This window comes from Sorex fumeus, unplaced genomic scaffold, assembly GCF_029834395.1.
Source record: "Sorex fumeus unplaced genomic scaffold, SorFum_2.1 ptg000043l, whole genome shotgun sequence".
NCBI classification, from domain to species: Eukaryota; Metazoa; Chordata; class Mammalia; order Eulipotyphla; family Soricidae; genus Sorex; species Sorex fumeus.
In genome coordinates, this window is record NW_026606100.1 from 50,457,707 (window position 1) to 50,478,312 (window position 20,606).

At 50.9% G+C, this 20,606-nt stretch overlaps 1 protein-coding gene across 2 annotated transcripts in view; it reads left to right on the forward strand.

The window, feature by feature from the left end:
• The window catches only part of PLEKHA1 (pleckstrin homology domain containing A1), a 56,647-nt gene that overhangs the window by 19,409 nt on the left and 16,632 nt on the right, over window positions 1-20,606 (forward strand). The window contains exons 3-6 of one of the 2 annotated variants that reach the window (XM_056120552.1): window positions 6,854-6,910; window positions 10,170-10,215; window positions 14,416-14,513; window positions 19,389-19,514. In XM_056120552.1, coding sequence (XP_055976527.1) covers window positions 6,854-6,910; window positions 10,170-10,215; window positions 14,416-14,513; window positions 19,389-19,514 — 327 coding nt within the window. The remainder of the gene's footprint in view (window positions 1-6,853; window positions 6,911-10,169; window positions 10,216-14,415; window positions 14,514-19,388; window positions 19,515-20,606) is intronic. The other variant, XM_056120553.1, reaches the window with a different exon arrangement.

The window sequence follows — 20,606 nt, forward strand, 5'->3', positions numbered from 1 at the left end:
CAAGGCAGGGAGGGCGGAGGGTTTTCCGTACTGTCCCCTGGAGCAGGATTGGGCACCCTGACGGCTGGGCTGGGCACCCACTGGCCCGCCCTGATGGCATTGAAGACCGGATGCACCCTTATTCCTGACTTGCTTTGGTCTGTATAGAACTGGAGTGGTCCGGGACCTCGGTGTTACTCCGCCTCTCGGATGCCACACTCAGCATTCATTCTCCGTCTTCCTCTTAGCTGTCACTGACACATCCCTGGAGTCCAGAAAGAGCTGTCATACTGGAACCAGGGTCTGTTTAATTTCTGTGACCCGAAATCTAGTTCCTGCTATCTTCTGCTCTTTGATCTGTGTGTACGGTTACCCTGATTCTCTGTCTTTCCAATTTTGGAGAATGGTGTGTAGTTTAATTGAGTTTATATTATATGGTGCTGAGTTTGTGTAAGACTTTTTTTTTTTTTCTCTCTCCTTTCTCTAAGAACTGCCTATTTTGTTCTACTTCTTTTGTTGACGTCCTGTCTTACACTCATTTCTGGGTGTGGTCAACTTTTTTAATTGATAGTCACTTGGCCCTGCAACCAGGGGTTTATTTGCCTGAACCAGTGGGGGAGGAACCGGTCAACAGCAGCAAAAGTTTGTTTACCTTTTAAAAACATAAATTAGATACTTCCCTTTTATGATCCCATCTCTTTATCTCTTTCACAATTCCTCCTCGGTTGCTCTTCCTGAGGAAAGTCACCCTGTGCGACTCCCTCTAATGACTGTTTACTCCGCTCCGGCTTCTTGGCCTCCTGGTCCATGCTGGGGCCACGCGTGTTGTCGCCTTTCTGGCTCAAGATCTGCCGGACTGGCCATGGCATGTCCCAAATTGCGTGTAAAACCCCCCTCCGGGATCGCGTCTCTGGCTTTACACATCATAAATTCTTTCCCTCGGGATTTCGCCTCTTTGATCCGTTTTTCCCGCTTAAGCAGAGCTGCAAAGAAACGTCAGAGCTGGGATGTGTTTGATTCGCCTCCGAAAAAGGCCATGATGGATCGTAGCTGGCGGAGGCTGTCAGTCCCCCCTGAGGCGTTCGCGTTGGAAACGACCAAGGAGGATAGCTTTGCTCGCGGTCAAGGAGGTGAAGTGACTGCCCAGACTCCGGAGGTGAAGTGACTGCCCAGACTCCGCTGGAGAGCGGGCAGGGCGGGTCCTGAGCTTCCGAGTCGGGGCGTTTTGGGAAGGTTTGCTCCTGTCCCCAAGAGGCAGAGCCGATCGATCCCCGTGTCTGTGCTCGGCTTCTTCTCGGTCGCCAGCGCTGTTGTCAAAGCAGACCTCTGTGGTCTAATCAGCATCTTGGTTTTTCAGAATGTGGTGCAGAACTTTCTTTTTTGGGGGTGGGGTGGGGGCGAGGCTCCCAAGCAGAGGCCTGGGGCCCTGGGAACCCTTCCCCTTGATTCTTGTTCAGCCAGCACCAGCTGCTTGAGCCCTCTGGTGTGGGGGACCTCGGTGATGCTGAGGGTGGGGGTGTCGGGGCGGGTGGTGCCCCGGGTTGAGCCTGGGTCAGCTCCTGCCTGGTCTACACCCAGAGCCCTGTGCTAGCTCAGAATTCCCGGCATCTTCACCTGGTCTCAGCTCGTCTCTTCATTCCCACTGAAGAGACTCTCGAGTCTGCCAGCCACAGTAGTAGCCACCACTGGCAGCTTTGTGTCACTTCGAACTGTTGGAATAAAAGTTCATTTTTCAGGAAAACTTTAGGAGAGCGCCTTAAATTAAATTGCCAGCGCGTAACCCTTTAATCTACTAAAAATGTCAGTTTCATACAGTTCAGCCTGGTGCTGTGCTACGATGCGGATGCGTTGGTGTCGTTCGCAATAGGAAATGCTTTGTTTGCCTGCCTAACGGGGGCCATTTTGGCTTTTATGATCACCGTTTTGCTTTCAGTTTTCCTTTGTGCCACTCCGTGGGGCTGAAGATAGTGGTAGTGCATGAGCCTTGAGTGTAGGAAGGGCTGGTTTGGCCCCTGTCAGATGCCCATCACTGCGTGCGCCACCTCCAGCTCTGCGGGGTATATGTCACCTTGAAGGTGTCAGCCCCAGTACCGAGGGGAGTGAGCCACTGTGGGGGTGGGAACGTGTTGTAGAGTATTCTGAGGAATCCATTGGGGTTTTCCTGTGTTTGGTTCAGTTTAGGGACAATGCTGGAGAAGATAATTAATTGAGTGTGTTGGAAAGCACATTATTTATTGATTTATGTAGGAGCACACTGTGGGGGTGCTCAGAGATCACTCCCAGGGGTGCTTGGGAGACCACGCGGTGCCGGGGACTGACCCGGGCTCCTGGTGGCAGAACCTGTGCCCCAGCCCTGAGCGCTGGTTCCGATGACGTGACCTTCAAGGGACTCTCGAGAAAGCCTTCGGGGAAGTGAGGGCAGGAACTCAGGGTGAATGGCTGATTTGCTTAACCCCTGTTCGCTTCAGTGCCCTGCCGAATTTCTTACTCATTATTAAGCATTACTTTTACGTTTTATCTTTTGTTTGGGGGCCACCCCTGGCTGTGCTTAGGACTTCTGGGGTGCTGGGGATTGAACCTGGGTTGGCCGAGTGCAAAACAAGCCCACTGCACTTTCTCTCTGGCCCCTATGCAATAGAGTTTGAATCCCACTTTTTTCTAATGAACTTGGCAGCAGTTTCTTCATAGTGGAACACAGAAATTAGTATTTGAATTGCCTTTATCTCCCAGCCATCATACTTTCCGGGTACTTATTTTGGTTTTAGGGCCTTTCCATGTGACATTAGGGATTGAACCCAGGGCTCCCTCATGCATTCAACCCTTTAAGCCTGCTTTTCTGCCGCTGCTTAATTTCTGACCCTTTCTGTCATGTGGTCAGAACCTGGTTTCTGGTCTCTCTTCTCCCGCAGAGCCTTAGAGCTGTGCTCAGTTGGTGAGAATAACAGACATCTGAAGACTGAAGACAGAGACTTGAGTGGAGGTGTAGCAATGTTGGAAAAGGCCAACTCACTTGGGATGTAGGTCTTGAATACATTCAATATTTTATTTCCTTTGCTCAGAATTGAAAAGACAAAAGAAAGCCCCCCCTCCCCATAGCATACAACTTTTTTTAAAATAAAAGCATAGCCAAAGGATCATTTTAATATTCATACTTATTTATGATTAGTGTTTTGAAGCATCTACATTGTGTATAGTCCTGGTAATAACCAGGCCCTGCTGGGGATCGTAAGTCTGGAAGCTGCCTGGCTCCATGTAATTAACTTCCGGGAAAGCTTACAGAGTCCACAGGTCACCTCCTACCCCTCATGAGAAGGACCCAGAGTTTGTTTTCTTTTTTTTTTTTTTTAAATTTTTTATTAGTGAAACACCACGAGGTACAGTTGTACAGAGTTTGTTTTTTTTCTAATGTACCTTGTTAAGTCATTACAAAAGTTGATTTTATTTAATCTGCAGTAGAGGAGATCCCTAAAACCTAACTTTAATTTTTCTTTTCCTTTTTTTTTTTTTTTTTGTTTCTGGGCCACAGCCTGCAGTGCTCATGACCTGTTCCTGCCTCTGTGCTCTGGAATCACTCCTGGCTGGACTTAGCGGGCTACATGGATGGGATGCTGGGAATTGGACCTGGGTTGGCTGTGTGCAAGGCAAACGCCTGACCTGCTGTCCTATCCCGCGGGCCCCTTAATTTTCCTTCTGAAATCTGTCCGTCTTGGAATATTGTTTTTCCAGATTATTTTTCTAAAAACATTTTTGGACTTTGGATTGCCCCTGTCAGTACTTGCGGTTTATTCCTGGCTCTGACTCCGGGCTCACTCCTGGCAGTGCTCTGCGCACTGTATGTGGTGTGGGGTGTAGAACCTGGGAGGGAGACAGCCAGGGCCGACAGCAATGGGAGTCTCCCCCCCCATCCCCCCACTCCATTCAGCCCCTTTCCAGATGAGTTTTTTTTTTTGCTTTTTGGGTCACACCTGGCGATGCACAGGGGTTACTCCTGGCTCTGCACTCAGGAGTTACTCCTGGCGGTGCTCAGGGGACCCTATGGGATGCTGGGAATCGAACCCGGGTCGGCCGCGTGCAAGGCAAACGCCCTACCCGCTGTGCTGTCTCTCCAGCCCCTTTCCAGGTAATTTTATCTGGCTTTCCTGCCATCTTCCTTGATCATTTTTCTTGTTTTTATAGGATAAAATAATGATTCTGATTGCAGAGCGCCTCAAGGCTCCCGTTGTGGTTTCAGCTTCCTAATTTTTGTTTTGTTTGGGGGCCCCATCTGGTGGTGCTCGGAGCACCCTGCTGGGTTCCTGCAGGGAGCTTGGCCGGGGACTGAGCTGAGTCCCCCGGGACTCCCCCGTCGAACTCGAACGGGAGCCGTCTGCAGCCCTCTGAGCTGTATCCTGGGGGCTGCTGTCAGATTCTTAACCGTACAAACGCCTTGCACCGTTTTCGAAAGTTAGTTCCTCTGTGACCGGCTTCCTTGTTCTCTGCTACACCCCCCATGACCCCTGTCACGGTTCTCAGAGCCTCTCGCCCACGTAGACGCGGACTCGTAGACGCGGGCTCGCTCCTGCCGCAGTACTCAGCCGGCACGCCTGCTGGGCTCTGGGATCATGCGGGGTTCGGGGGTCAGAGGCAGGTGTCTGACCCGCTGTAGCCCCCGCTCCCTGTTTTCTTTGCTGGAATACCCTCTTTCCTGGTTTTTTTTTTTTTTTTTTGTGTGTGTGTGTTTTAAAAATTTCAGTTCAGCTTAAGGGGCCAGAGAGATGGTTACAGGGGCTTAAGGCACTGGCTACACACAGCTGCCAGGGGAGACCCCTGAGCACAGAGCCAAGGTGAGCCCTGGGTGCCACTGGATGCCTGCCCCTTCCCTTAGCCCCTGTCCACCCCCCCCCCCCCCCAGTTAAAAAACTTACCTACAGTTCAGTGGCCTTCATTCTTCTCGTCTTTCCTTGATAGGCTTAATCAGAAATGATTTTCTCTCTTAATTTTACCCTCAGCCATGTGAAGTTGCAGCCATTTAAAAAAAAAAAGAATGGTATATTAATGGTATATAAATACCAACATTTATAGAAAGGGGGGAAGTTCACTCAGTTTAAAATGGAGGATTTTTGTAAAAGAGTTAAGCCTGATTTTCAGGGAGAAACGTTGGATGATTTACTTTCCATTCATCTTGGGAAATGGTCACTGGTGGAGGGATGTGTATTCAAAATAAATAAATCACTTATCACTTAATCACTTAACTTCCCGTTAGTCGTCGATTTGTTCGAGCGGGCGCCAGTAACGTCTCCATTTGTCCCTGTCGCGTGCTAGTGTAGCCCAATGGCATCTCTTCGCTCCGGGAACATGGAGGGCCTCAAACCGATAAATAAAATAAATAAGACGGAGGATTTTTGATGGAACATGCTTCTTTTCTCCCCACTTTATTTAGAGTTTTTATCTGGGTGTTGAATCTTGTCATGCCTTTTCGACCTTTGTTAGTGCACAGATTAAAAAAAAAAGTATTATATTGTGCTTTCACCGTAAGGTTAAATTATTTGGGATTTTTTCTTGTTTATTAATAAAGGTCTGTTTTCACTTTCCTCTTAGTACAGCTCTTACTGTGTCCCAAAGGTTTTGAAAATTTCCCCTCCCATTTTTATTTATCTCCAGATGGTTTTGAATTTTCTCCTTGATTTCCTTTCCTCCGTTTAATGGAGCTAATGGTTATTGAGAAGCATATTATTTTAGTGTCCAGTTTGCTTTCCAGTGGTTAATTTAAAGCCTTAGAGAATTGAAGTCAGAAGAAATGTATGATACGATTGCAGTCTTAAAGTTGACGGGAGGGAACAGACGATAGTACGGGGGGGAGGGCACCTCGCCTTGTGTGTTACCCGTGTGGATTCTATTTCCGGTACCACATGTGGTTCCCCGAGCCCCATCAAAAGTGATCCCTGGGCCCAGAGCCAGAGTTAGCCCTGAGCACCACTGGATGCACCCTCCCCACCCCTCCAAAAAAAACCCAACCCATACGATTGGGGGGTGGACAGATAGTACAACTGTAAGTAAGGCACCTTGCACCCTGCTAGCCCAGATCTATTGCTGTCATCACATATGGGCCAAACCCCTGAGCACCAATGAGTATGGCTCACCCTCCCCCCAAATGTTTTTTGATACTTTTTTTTTGGGGGGGGGGGGCTTTATAGGTCTTACCCGGAGATACTCAGGGGTTCCTCCTGGCTCTGCACTCAGGAATTACCCCTGGCGGTGCTCGGGGGACCATATGGGATGCTGGGAATTGAATCCAGGTTGGCCGCGTGCAAGGCAAACGCCCTACCCGCTGTGTTATCACTCCAGCCCCTTGATACATATTTTCTGTCTTTAAGTGTTCCGTATGCACTTGAAATATGTAAATCCATATGTTTTGGGGTAAAATATCCCATAAATGCCGTTAAACTTGTGATTTAGTTTATCACTTCAGGCCGTTGGTTCTCTTTTCATCTCTCCGTGGTCAGATGAAGTAGTTCCAGGTGGGGTACCTTTTGAGTGGTGAATCCATACCATTAATGTTTAGGGAAATTGCTTATTAATTTTTCCATTGCTTTCAGGAAGAAAAAAATCTAATCTTTGTAACTTTTTAAAGCTAATGGAGAAGAAAATAAATTTAGCAAAATGATAAAAATGACCTTTTTCTTACAGATTGTCTCATGTTGGCACAGGACAGTGTTCCTTTCTGTCAGTTGTGTCATCAACTTGATTTTAGACTTGTAAATACTTGCACTGAAGAGGCTGGAGTATGAATATGATGCTAGAAAATCAGTTGTTTGAACCTTCCTTAGCATGGGGAGAACACTAAGTAAAGACCAAATGATGCATATCAATTACATGTTAATACATTTCTTTCCAGAACCTACCTTCCGGATCATCCCGTGTTGGAGCCATTAAACTCACCTACATTTCCAAGGTAGCTTTTGTTTCTCTCAGACTTTGCTTTCATGTGTAAATTAAAATGTCCTGTGTGTGAACAAGCACCACGGTGTCCTTTGGGTTTCCTGTTCCAGTCTCTGTGAAGGTCACTGTGTCTGGGAGGCGCCCTGACTAATTAGGGAGAGGATGGGGAACATTGCAGAAGCCTTCACCTCGTGGTCCGGTACATGAGCATCCTAAGGAGAAATCCACGAACAAGTCGATTGTAGCTTGGGGAAGTGTGGGGACTTGGACCCAGAGGGGGTCTAAGTTTGTTCCATGTATTTCTGATATTTATTTCTGTTTTCCCTTTGTTTTATATTGAACAGTATAAACCGTCTTAATAATGAAAGGGTGATTTTTTTTTCTCTTTATTTCACTTTTTTTCTATTGTTTTCTTCTTTGGGCTCTCATTTTTTTTGCAAGACCGTTATTGTGGTTTTTTTTTTTTTTTTTTTGCTTTTTGGGTCATACCTGGCGATGCTCAGGGGTTACTCCTGGCTCTGCACTCAGGAATCACCTCTGGAAGTGCTCAGGGGACCATATGGGATGCTGGGAATCGAACCCGGGTCGGCTGTGTGCAAGGCAAACGCCCTACCCACTGTGCAATCTCTCCAGTCCCAGGACCGTTATTGTTTTAAGAAATTTAGGGTCAGGACATATTTTTTTAGCAGGTTGTTTTATCCCCCCTTTATTTTCTCATTTTTTGTACTGGAGTTTCGGGGATGGAGAGGTCAAGGAGGTGGCGCTGTGTGATGTCTGTGAATGACTCACTGCAGGCCAGAGCTTGGTCACTGCTCAGGAAGTCGGATGAATAGTGCATGTGCATATCACTTTTCACAGATTTGTCAGCAAAGGTCTTCAGGACCAGTTTGCAGTGTGCCTCTGTCTGAAACACTTTTTTTTTTCCACACCTAGAGATGCTTAGGGGTTACTCCTGGCTCTGCAACTCAGGAATTACTCCTGACGGTCCTTGGGGGACCATATGGGATGCCGGGGAGGGAACTCAGGTCAGCCGTGTGCAAAGCAAACGCCCTACCCGCTGTACTATTACTCCGGCCCCCTACAACACCTTTTGTTTTTCTTTTCTTTTTTTTTTTGGCGGGAGGGGCCCATATCCAGTGGCTCAGGGCTTTCTTCTGCCTCTGTGCTCAGGAATCGCATGTGGTGGTGTTCAGGGGCCCATCTCTGGTGCCGGGAATCACGGACCACGTGCCGGGCAGGCGCCCTAACCTCGCTGCTCTCTCCCCAGCCCTACACAGACTTGTGTTTGTGAATGTAATACTTTGTTATCAGTATCACAATAGCTGTTTATTCTCATTGACCAAAACACAGAAGTCTAGAACTTCTAGGGCCATAGAGTTAAAGGGAGGCTTTTTGTGAGCAAGCCCTGTTATGTTAATTGACCAAAGGGAACTGTTTGGAAACACTGCTTAAGTGTTCTGCAAATTAAGGTATTTAATAAGCGCTCAGCCTGAATTCATAGAGACGAATAGGAGCAAGCCAAGCGCAGGATTCCACCGGGAAGGGGGCTGTAGGTCTCCAACAATGCAAGTCTGTTTCATTGCCTGGAGTTCCTGCTGTATAATGCGAGTGTAACGTCACACTTGCGACGCGCTGACCAGCTTCAGGAGAGCAGGCAGGGCAGGAAGAGGCCGCTGATCTGCCTGGACCTCAGCTTCTTACTGCCTAGTCTTTCTATTCGCGTTTATCTTTATGTTCTTAAAGTTGTAAACACCGGGATTTACAAAGGCATTCATAGTGCAGTTGTTTTGGGCGTCCCTTCTCCAGCACCGCTGCCCCCATCAGGGGGACCTTCCACTGCAGTGGCACCAGTGTCCTCAGTCCCCCTCCCCCCACACCCCACCCACAAACAGATTAACTTCACACTGCATGTCTTTTTTTTTTTTTTAATTTTTTTTTGCTTTTTGGGTCACACCCGGCAATGCACAGGCATTACTCCTGGCTCCTGGCTTTAGCACTCAGAAATTACTCCTGGAGGTGCTTGAGGGACCCTATGGGATGCTGGGAATCGAACCCGGGTCGGCCGCGTGCAAGGCAAATGCCCTACCCGCTGTGCTATCGCTCCAGCCCCCTGCCTCGACTTTTTAAACATACAGTGTCACCTCACTGAAGCGGGCGGACGGATGACTTGTACTGGAGTTTCGAGGATTGAGAGAGGTAAAGGAGGTTGCCCTGTGTGATGTCTGTTAAGGACTCACTGCAGGGGAGAGCTTGGCCACCCGGCCCTCCACTGCTCTCATTAAACTTGAACCTTCCCTGTCGTCCCCTGCCCCGTTCCGCGGCCTGCTGAAGTTGGACTTGTATACTTTGTACTCACTTTAGACATGCCGCTTTTTTTTTTTCCTCCAGAATTTATTCCTGGAACAGATTTTTTTTTTTCACTGTGACTCAGAGCTCTGAGTTTGTGGTCAGGATTGGTCGGGAACCCCAGACTCCGAGTTCTGTTGGAGGGTAGAAAGCAGACGTGCCAGCCCTCCTGCTGGGCACCGTGTGGCAGGAGAAGCCTGGTGGGACAGCGGCCACGGCCCCGAGCAGCTGCCCACCTCATGTGGCGTCCGGCCGGCACGAGGCCACGGCCCCTGGTCCCCGTTGTCTCTTCTTGTCACAGATCCGTGCCTGGGGGTTTTGGCTGTTTTTTTTTTTTTTTCTTTTTGGGTCATACCCGGCGATGTACAGGGGTTACCCCTGGCTCATGCACTCAGGAATTACTCCTGGCAGTACTCGGGGGACCATATGGGATGTTGGGAATCGAACCCGGGTCGGCCGCGTGCAAGGCAAATGCCCTACCCGCTGCGCTATCACTCCAGCCCCGGTTTTGGCTCTTCTAAAGGAAGGTTCTCCTCTTTCCCCACTCCCTCGTTGTCTCTGCCAGTTCTCTGCTAATTTAGAATCATGCAATTTGGGAAGAATCCATAGCTTCCGGGTCGTCTCGATGGAGGATATATTGAAAATGGAATCAGGCTCTCTGTGTGACATAGAGCAGAACAGTTTATACTCCACTTCTTCACATTCCCTTGGAGAGAAATTGGCTCCAAGAGAACACGGAGGATAATCATTTGCCTTAAACGTCCTTGCTTGCCGTTGGGACCCACATTATATTGTGAATTTGTGGTTCCTCTTTGGCGCTGTTAGCTCTGTGGTTCCTGGGAGGCCCCGTCCCTGCCGTGGATGGTCTGTGGCTGAGTGTCGTGCCCTGTGGAGGACTGAGTGACTCATCCCTCTTTTTCTGCTAGGTTAGCGATGCCACTAAGCTGAGGCCAAAGGCTGAGTACTGTTTCGGTAAGTAGTCATCTTTTACGCTTGTTATGATCTCACGCACTACAGAAAACACTCCTGTCTGGGGCGGGGGTAAGGCTGGTGGGGGGTAGGGCCGGGGGTAGGGCAGGGGCTTGCCTTGCAGGCCGCTGCCTCTGCTGTGAGCCCGGCTCGGTCCCCAGCACCACTCAAGGTCCACAGAGCTGAGCCCCGGCTTCTTCCTCCTCCCCACCCCCAACCACGGAAAGAACCAAGATAGCAGTCACAGACATCGAGTAACGCTCAGCTGTGGTTCACTGAGTGCTTCTCGGGCAGAGCCCCGTGACGGTCGCCTTGCATCCACCGAAGAAAGGGGCTCTTCCTCGTGTGCCCCCAGGCCCAGCCCTCTCCCTCGCCCATGCCCATAGTGTGGAGCCAGTTGAGGCCCCTCATGCCACCTCACAGCCAGGTGCTGGTCTGTGTGCGGAGCCGACACCGTGGGTCAGAGAGAGTGGCCCGGGCCATGCTGGGCCTCATCACCATGTTGGTATCACTGGCGGGCTGGACATTGTGCGGTCCATGGAAGCAGCAGAAAAGAAGGGCCTCGCTGTCGGGGTCCCGGAGGGACGGGGGCCCAGATGAATGGGGCCTTGCCCGAGCTGTCAGCGGGCTTTGATCATTCAGTGGGGGACCCTCAGGCAGAGGCAGGGGGGAGCATGCACGGTATTTGCTGCAGGGGCTGGGGAGAGGGAGAGGGAGAGCCAGGAGCCAGGCCGTGTTGCGTGGACAGGCAGGGGTTTTGGTGGGGCGAGACGTTCTGGAGGATGCGGCTGCAGGTGCATCAGGTGAGGGGTCTGATCGGTCCGGCGGGAACGCAGTGAAGACCAGAGAGATGAGGGAAAGCATCGGACGGGGCGAGCAGGGAGTCGGAGGCGGCTGGGAGGGAGCAGAGGTGAGAGGGTGGGGCACAGAAATGGGGAAAGTCACCCGGGGAGGGCTGGGGTGCTGGGTTGGGAAGGAGCTTGAGGCGGGCAGCGTCACAGCGGGGGGGGGGCTGAGGATGGGATGAATGAGCGCGGGGATCGCTAGTGGACACATGGGGCGTCTGCTCCGAGAGCGGGTAGAAGTTCCGCGGGAGAGCTGATGGCTCGGCTCTGAGAGAGGAACAGGACCGAGGGAAGTCAGGGCTGGCTCAGGGCTGGCTGACAGCGGGAGGAATTCTTTTTTTTTTTTTTTAAATTTTTTTTGCTCGAGCGGGCCCAGTAACGTCTCCATTGGAGACTTTGTTGTTACTGTGTCTGGCATATCCAATACTCTCGGTAGCTTGCCGGGCTCTCCGAGAGGGGCGGAGGAATCGAACTCGGGTCGGCCAGCTACCGAGAGTATTCGATATGCCAGACACAGTAACAACAAAGTCTCCAATGGAGACGTTACTGGGCCCGCTCGAGCAAACCGATAATCAATGGGAGGGCCCTTAATTTTTTTTATTTTATTGAATCACCGTGAGATAGTTACAAGCTTTCATGTTTGGGTTACAATCACACAATGATCAAACACCCATCCCTCCACCAGTGCACATTCCCCACCACCAATATCTCCGGTATTTCCCCCTTTTCTCACTCTCCCCCTGCCTCCATGGCAGACAGTCTCCCCCATACTCTCTCTCTGCTTTGGGGCATGATGGTTCGCAGTGCAGATACTGAGAGGTTATCACGTTTGGTCCTTTATCCACTTTCTGCACACACCTCCCATCCCGACCGGTTCCTCCAGCCATCATTTTCTTAGTGATCCCTTCTCCGTTCCAGCTGCCTTCTCCCCTTTGCTCATGAGGCAGGCTTGCAGCTAGGGAGCAGTCTTCCCGTCCCCTGTATCTACTCCCCTTAGGTGTCAGCCTCATGTTATGTTGCTTTGTACTCAGCGGGAGGAATTCTCTAAACTGAAGTCCGAAAGGTACTTTCTGGGCTAGGTGTTAACGGTTCTTTGAAAAGGGGAGTTTAGGGTCCTGGGGTTGTAGCTCACTTAGAGAGCACTTGCTGTGTGCATGCATGGCCCTGGGTTCAGTCCCCGGCACCACCTTAAAACACTTTAGAAGACAGAGGTTGGAAAGATAGGTTAGGGGTTAAGGGACTTGCTTGCAGGCAGCGGACTTGGTTCAGTCCCTGGTACTGCACAGAGCCAGGAGGAGGCGGGAGGAGGGACTTGCTTGGCTGTAGGAGGAGCCAGTGGAGTCGGAAGCGTTGGGATTAGCGTCATGTGCGGGAATGGGACGGTGCGGCTCTGCGTTAGGGTTCCTTGCCCGGAGGAGGCGAGGCACAGGGAGGTCTGTACTCTGAATGCGGTGCCCTCCTGCCGCGCCCTGCTCTAAGGGCATTTCTCAGAGAAGAGCTTGCCAGGTGGGGGCGGGGCGGCCAGCAGTCCTGCCCGGACAGAGGACAGAGGAGCCATTCCAACCTGGAATTTAGCACCTCAGTGTAAGAGGGGATTAGACCGCCTTCCCCACACCCCCCACTTCCAGAGGGAAAATTGTCACATGTATGACAGCGAGCAGGGAGGCGATTGAAGACTCAGTAGAAAAAGTTGAATTGAAAAGTGGAAGGAGGATAAGATACATACCAAGAGAGAGATAGGACAGGATGGGAGAGGCCCCGCCATGGAAATCCAGCAGCTGAAGAATACGATGGTAGAAAAGGATGAGAGCGAGGAAGAAAATTCCAGAGAAAATCGACTAGGAAGTTCTAAACGGGGCTGGAAGGTGCTCAGGGAGCGGGGCACATGCTTTGCATGGGTGCCGGGTGGCACTGGCCCCCAAGGACCCCAGCTGGGCATCCCCCAGCCTGGCCACTGTACCCCGAGCACTGCCGTGTGGCTCCCAGACAGATAAGCCCCCCACAGTGTTGAAGGAGGACTGGGATTTACAGCTTCAGCTGAAATAAGAATCTTTAGGGATCTCTCCTGATCCCTCCCAAGTTCCCGTCTCCCAACCCAGCAGGTGACAGTACCCCCAGGTAGGCAGTACTCCCAGGTAGCCAGTATTTCCTGTGGTCCCAGCAAGGCAGGTAGTAGTACTCCCCTTGGTCCCCCAGAGCGGCAGGTAAGCAGTACTCCCAGGTAGGTAGTACTCCCAGTAGGCAGTACTCCCCGTGGTCCCAGTATGGCATGTAGCTGTGCTCCCCGTGCTCCCAGCACGCCAGGTAGCAGTGCTCCCACTGGCAGGGACCGTCCCTAGGAAGCTCAGGCTCCCACCTGTGTGTCCCGGAGCTCAGGTCACAGAGGTAACTCAGATGCCAGTGACCAGCGCAGGTGAGAGGGCTATTGGACAAGGTGGCCTTTGCGTACGGACGCCTGCTTGTGCCGGAATGGAAATGAGCTCAGCTTTTGGGGAAGAGACTTTGTCAACATATAAGCGGATATTAATTGTGAATTTCCTGGTCCAGCGTGTCTGCATTAAGAAATTTATGCTGTAGGGGCCGGGGGTGTGGTTCATTCCTCAGCACTGAGAAAAAGAAGAGGAGAGAGAAGAGGAGAGGAGAGGATGGGAGGGGCAGGGGAGGGCGAGAAGGGAGAGAGAGGAGAGGGGTAAGGGAGGGAAACCAGCTTTGTCTGTGGGCTGGAGAGATGGCGCAGTGGGCGGCTCACCTGCCTTGCATGCGGCCAACCCAGGCTCAGTGCATGGAGCCGCCTGGGGTTCTCCAAGCGTGGCCAGGAGTGAGCCCTGAGCGCTGCTGCCTGCCGCCCCAAACCGAGATCTACACTGTCGAACTGCTAGCCCGAGTACAAAGAAACGTATGTGTGTTGTGTTCAGAATTGAAAAAAGCCTAAATGTCTGTGACTAATTGAGGTGTATTCTTTTAATGAAAAAGATGGAACCATGCAAAAGAACTTCCACCTTTGAAAAATAAGTGGTAAGATGTATTACGTCTGTTTTGACAGTTTCTTGAATCCTGGAGATTCACTATACGGGATGGAGCCATGGTACAACGGCAAGGATGCTTACTTGCATGTGGCCGACCTGGGTTGGCTCCCCGGCATCCCATATGGTCCCCCAAGCATTGCCAGGAGTGATTCTTGAACTCAGAGTCAGGAGTAACCCCTGAGCACCGTTGGGGGTGATTCCCCCAAATCAGAACAACAACAAACCTAGAGATTCATGATATTGAACCTAGCAGCAGAGATTTTAGGTGTCCGAACATGAATTTTGAGATAGCAGATGCAAAGTTTTGTATATCTAATTTTTGTTCTCCGCAGTTATGAATGCAGGAATGAGGAAATACTTCCTACAAGCCAATGATCAACAGGACCTAATAGAATGGGTGAATGTATTGAACAAAGCTATAAAAATTACAGTAAGTATGTTGCTTTTTTTTTTTTTTAATGTCTGGAGATAGATGCTTGCCTTTTGAAAACACACCTTATGGAATGTCCCCAGCTTACCAACAGGTTGCATGTTCAGAGTCTGTTTCAGAGGGAAGAGGAGCTCACTGGTAAAGCTCTGGTCTTGATGTGCGGCCTTGGGTTCCATCCTGGGTCCTGCTAAAGAATGAAGTCAGCCCGCCCCTCTGTCTCTCTGACCTGTTAGGGGTAGATACTCAGATCTCGAGCCCTGCCTGGGATGGGTGTTAGATTGGGGAGGGGTCGAGTGAGCATCAGGGCAAGGGGAGGGGGACAACTTAGAAGTGAGGGGCTGGGGTGGAGATTGTCCGGATCTGAAGTCCGGTGCTGACCGGCGGGCCCCGCCCACGTCCCGGGGAGCTTCTCTCACCCGCGTGCTCTTAAGGGTTCCAGGGCTCGGTGCTGATTTCCCGTGCCCAGCTTTCTGCTTTCTGGCTAAGCTGCTCTTATGAACGTTAATACAGGGTGCTGGGCGACCGGAGAGTCCCCTTAGCTTCGAGGGAAGTGCGCCTTCGAAGGGTGCGTGATGTTGGCAGGCCTCCTGACTGGGAGGGGCGGAGCCCAGCCCGCACGTTGGAAAGAGTTTCTAGGCTGTCTAGGTGGGTCCGTGTTGTCAGAATAGCCTGGGCTCTCTCCTAATCCGCACCTCGTTTTCCGAGCCATCCGTCCTCAGAGGGAGCGTCACTTGGAAGTTAGTCACTTGGAAGTTGACGTCTCAAGCGGAGGGTTTCGTGTTTGTATCACAACACAGCAAAGAGTTAACCTAAGTCAAGCTGTTCTCGGCGCTGAGCCCCTTCTTTCTCTGGCGCCAGAACAGCCTGTTAGCACATGGCAGAGGACGCCCACACGCTCCGATCCGCTCACGACGCACAAGTTATTTTAGGGCTGCTGCCGTGGCAGGGGGCGAGTTTTCAAGCTGGTTCAGAAACACGCGTTATTAAAGGATTCTTCACTGACTTGGTATTTGGAAAATTTCTCCGGGAAGATAAAACAGAATGACGCCACTGACTGTGTGGTTTACGGTTTGCAGTAGTGGCAGTACCGGGTGCTAGGGAGTGCCGGCCGTGAGGGTCTGTCCTCTGGGATCCTGGTGCTGCTCTGTTTTTGTTTGGGGGTCATACCCTGTGGTGCGCCGGGATCACCCCTGGCAGAGCTCTGGGACCGTGTGGGGAGCCAGGGATTGAACCTGGGTCGGCCGCATGCAAGGCAAGCGCCTTACCTGCTGTGCTGTTTCTCCGGTCCCTCATTTTTACTAATGATAGGAAACTCCACAAAAGACCCGTTAGCTTATTTGAATGTCAGAGTAATCGGGTTTGAGTAATAGTTTAAACTTAGGAAGACATTCTAATAGTATCTGTAGTCTTTCAGCCTTACTTGCATTTCAAAATATAAATATGTATAAAAGAAACAAAAATCTTTGCCTTGTAAACAGAGTGATTATAACTTGATCAGGGTAAAGTAGACTTCCTAGGCCTTGAGAAAGCTGTTTTTTCCAGATGTGCATCAGACGCAGGGCAGTTGTGAGCATCCCTGCATAGTAAGTTGCTTTTCTTCTTTTTTTTTGTATTTATTTTATTTTGTTTTGTTTTTAAATTTTATTATTATTATTATTTTTCTTTTTGGGTCACACCCAGCTTTGCACAGGTGTTACTCCTGCCTCATGCACTCAGAAATTACTCCTGGCGGTGCTCGGGGGACCCTATGGGGTGCTGGGAATTGAACCTGGGTCAGACGCGCGCAAGGCAAATGCCCTCTCCGCTGTGCTGTCGCTCCAGCCCCTTCTTTTTTATTTTTTTTTTTAAGATTAAAAAAAAATCACTTTTTCTTTTCCAAAGACTTTCGTCTTTCCTGTTGGGCTGGAGGGATAGTCCTGAGGCCACGGTGCTCCCCTTGCATCTACAGGACCCCAGTTCAGTCACTGACTCTGCTTCCTGAGCACAGCGGGGTGTGACCCCCCCCACCCCTCCATTTCCCCCCATATTGCAGCTTTTCTCCCCATGGCTGCTGGGAGCTAGGGAGGAAGCGGATTGCAGGGTTCTGGGCCCCTAGCAGACGTTCTGGGCCCCAGAGGGAAGGCCTTGTCCTTAGTTGTTTTGCCTGTTAGTGTTTACTGGTAGCCACATGTAAAACCTGAATCAAGAAGATCGAAATCCCAGAAATTTTGTGACTGTGAATGTTTCAGGTTTTTGTCAATCCCTGTCATCGTTCCTTATTTCATTCACGGCTCCATTTTCTAATCATTGTTACCTTTCGAACGGTTGGGATCGTGTATAAATGCCTGATTAAAAAGGAATTACGGCGGGGCTGGAGTGATAGCACAGTGGGTAGGGCGTTTGCCTTGCACGCAGCCAACATGACCGACACAGGTTCGATTCCCAGCACCCCATATGGTCCCCAGAGCACCGCCAGGAGCAATTCCTGAGTGCATGAGCCAGGAGTAACCCCTGAGCATCGCCGGGTGGGACGCAAAAAGAAAAAAAAAGGAATTACGGGCTGGAGCGATAGGGCAGTGGAGAGGGCGTTTGCCTTGCATGTGGCTTGGGGGTCAATCCCTGGCATCCCATATGGTCCCCCGAGCACCGCCAGGAGTAATTCCTGAGTGCAGAGCCAGCACTACCACCCCCTACCACCTCCCGGTACTCTCCCAGTACTACCCAGTACTACCTCCAGTACCACCTCCCAGAACCGCCTCTCAGAACCTCCACCAATGGCAGCAACCACAGTTCTTTTTAAACATCATGCAGTGCTGGGGCTGGAGAGATAGCACAGCGGGTATGGCGTTTGCCTTGCACACGGCTGACCCGGGTTCGATTCCCAGCATCCCATAGGGTCCCCTGAGCACCGCCAGGAGTAATTCCTGAGTGCAGAGCCAGGAGTAACCCCTGAGCATCGCCGGGTGTGACCCAAAAAGGAAAAAATATATATATACATAAATAAACATCACGCAGTGCTTAGGGGAGACTCAGAAGTGTTCAGGGCACAGTCCCTTGGCTCCTTCTTTCTTTCCCGCCTCGCTCCGTTTCTGCCGGGGATCGTATCGTGCTGTGAATTGAGAGGGTGGAGGGTCGGCGCGGGCCTGAGGAGGCAGGCAGGCTCAGAGGACAGCCGGGCTCAGGGCGGAGAAGAGAGGGGACTTGCGGAGCCACTGAGCTCAGGCCCCTCCGACACAGTGTGTTCATGTGGGCTGGGATTGGCCAGGATTCCACAGGCAGCTTCTCAGTAAGCCCTGTCCTCGCGCTCCATCGTCAGAGCAACCGTTGGTCACAGTGGGGAGTGCAGGCTCTGCAGCGGGGGGTGGGGGGTCACGTCTGGGCGGGGGGGGTGGGGCGCAGGCTCTGTGCGGGCTTTGTCCAGGCACGGTGTACAGACCCCCCAGAACCCTCTGCTGCTTCTGCTGAAGTAGAGTCTTGGGGGTTGCAGCGGGGATTTTCTGAATCAGTTTCAGGGAGCTGAGCCCGAACGTTCTGGGGTACCACACGCTGCAGCTGTGTGCCTGGGTGAGAGCCATCCCTGCACCGTCACAGTGCTCTGCTATTAGGCACCACTGTATGACAGGCCGGGCATTTCATTTCAAAGGGAAGGTTTCTACGCCGCCAGCTCTGTCAGTAGAATGTGTCAGAATGTTCCTGCAGGGTCCTCGGATGCCCTCAGTCATCGAGGGGAAGTTAGATCATGTTCACCGTGATGCTTGCCGTGCAGACTCAGACTTTCTTTCAGAGGCTTGACTGACAGTTCATGTACGCATGACGTGAAACTGCCGAGATACAGAAGCCTCGATGAACCGCATGTCTTTGTCCTTGGTTGGGGCACGTTAGAAGAGCTAAAATACATACTTTGATTCGTTGCTTCTCCTGTGTGAAGGCGCTCTGTCACTGTCACTGTCACTGTCCTCCTGTCGTTCATCGATTTTTGCTCGAGCGGGCCCAGTAACATTGTGAGACTTGTTACTGTGTTTGGCATATTGAATATGTCACGGGGAACTTTGCCAGGCTTTGTGCCATGTGGGCGAGATACTCTAGGTAGCTGGCCGGGCTCTCTGAGAAGGGCGGAGGAATCGAACCCGAGTCAGCCATGGTGGTCGCTTGCAAGGCAGACGCCCTACCGCTGTGCTATCACTCTAAGCCGTGAAGGGGCTCAAGTATGAAATTTGCCACAGTGACCGGTAGTTTGTACTTGTGATTTAAGGTTGATACAAATATTAGAATTCTATTTAAAAAAAATCTTACGGGCCAGAGCGCTAGTAGAGTGAACTCGGCATTTGCCTCGCGTGGGTGACCTGGGTTCGAACCCTGGCCGCCCATATGAATGCCAGGCACTACCAAGAGCGATCCTTGAGTTCAGAGACCCTGAGTACCACTAGCTGTAGCCCCCAAGCAAACAGATGAAAAAAAATTCTCCTAAACAAGCAATGTACTGTGATGGTCGAGTGTGGAGGAGCTGTTCTGTCCTCACTAGGCTGTAGCACGGCCAGGATCTGGGCCCACGGTCTGATCTGTCGGGAGCCTGTTTTCTGGCCACTGCAGCAGAGAGACTGCCCCGTGCTGGGGGTGGGGGTGGGGTGGGAGGAAGAGGGGAGAAAATTCACAAAACAGTGCTTGCTCCAGGCACTCGACAAATGAGAGCTGGGTTATAAAGCATCACTAGCAGAAAAATTAGCAGGAGAAGTGAACTAGGTATACACACACACACACACACGCACATACACAGTCTCTCTCTCTCTCTCTCTCTCTCTCTGTAAGTTGTGTGTCAATGGAAGATCATTGCACGGTCTTTTAGAAAAGGGCCTCTTACATAATGGCAGTAGCAGAATGACTCATGACTTATTTTAGGTACCAAAGCAGTCCGACTCCCAGCCCCATCCTGATAATCCGAGTCGTCCAGGGGAGTGTGGGAAGAAGCAGGTGTCCTACAGAACTGACATCGTCGGCGGGGTGCCCATCATCACCCCGACCCAGGTGAGAGTCGCCTGCCTTCCTCTCTGCCTCCTGCTCGCGTTGTGGCCAGGTCAAGTGGCGCCCCTTGGCTGCAGAGACCCCCCCCCCCCCCCGCCTCTGTAAAATCACCTTTGCTTCTGATCTCACAAGTGCGTGTTTATTATAAAACACAGAAATCACTTTGCATGATTTCTCCCCACCTTCTGTGTGCTTTTGTGTTCAGAAACAAGATTTGTGAGGGCCGGGGAGATAGCACAGCGGGTGGGAATCACTCCTGGTGGTGCTTAGGGGACCGTGTGGGGTGCTGGGGATCGAACCCTGGTTGCCTGTGTGCGAGGCAAGCGCCCTCCCCACTGTACTGTCTTGCAAGGCAAGCTTCTTGCCCAGCTCCTAACCCACTGTGCTATCTCCGGCCCCAGTTTAGGAATTCTTAAAAATCACGGCAGAGCCTGGCAAGCTCCCTGTGACGTATTGGATATGCCTAACACAGTAACAACAAAGTATCCAATGGAGACGTTACTGGACCCTCTCGAGCAAATCGATGAACAACGGGAGGACAGTGACAGGACAGTGAATATTCCTTAGGGTTGGTTGATTTATGGAATTTTAGATGATCGCATCTTGTATATAAATAGAAAGCCAATGTTTTGGGAGATGAAAATTTGAATATAGTTTTTTTTTAAAACAAACAAACAAACAAACTGGACTTCAACTATATAAATAATAAAGCTTGGGCCGCAGAGGTAGTATCAGGGTTAAACTGTTGTTTTGCGTGCACCTGAGCCCAGTGCGGTTCCTGGCACTGTTTATCATCACCCCCCCCCCCCCCCCCCCCCCCCGTGGCCTCTGGGCACACAAACCAGGGTGACCCAAAGGCAAAAACCAAAGGGAAACAGAAAACCACAAAACTTAAGAGAAAACTTTTGAGAAACTTGAGCTTACATGTAAAAATGCAGTTTCATGCGAGGAAAAATTTGATGAAATGTTCCGTAAAATACCGTCAAGAGGGTTGAAAGCCCTTGGGAGAATATATTTGCAAATCACCTACTCGATAAAGCTTTTACAGCAAGAGTATATAAGGAATTATCAAAACTCAATGGTAAAAAAAGAAAA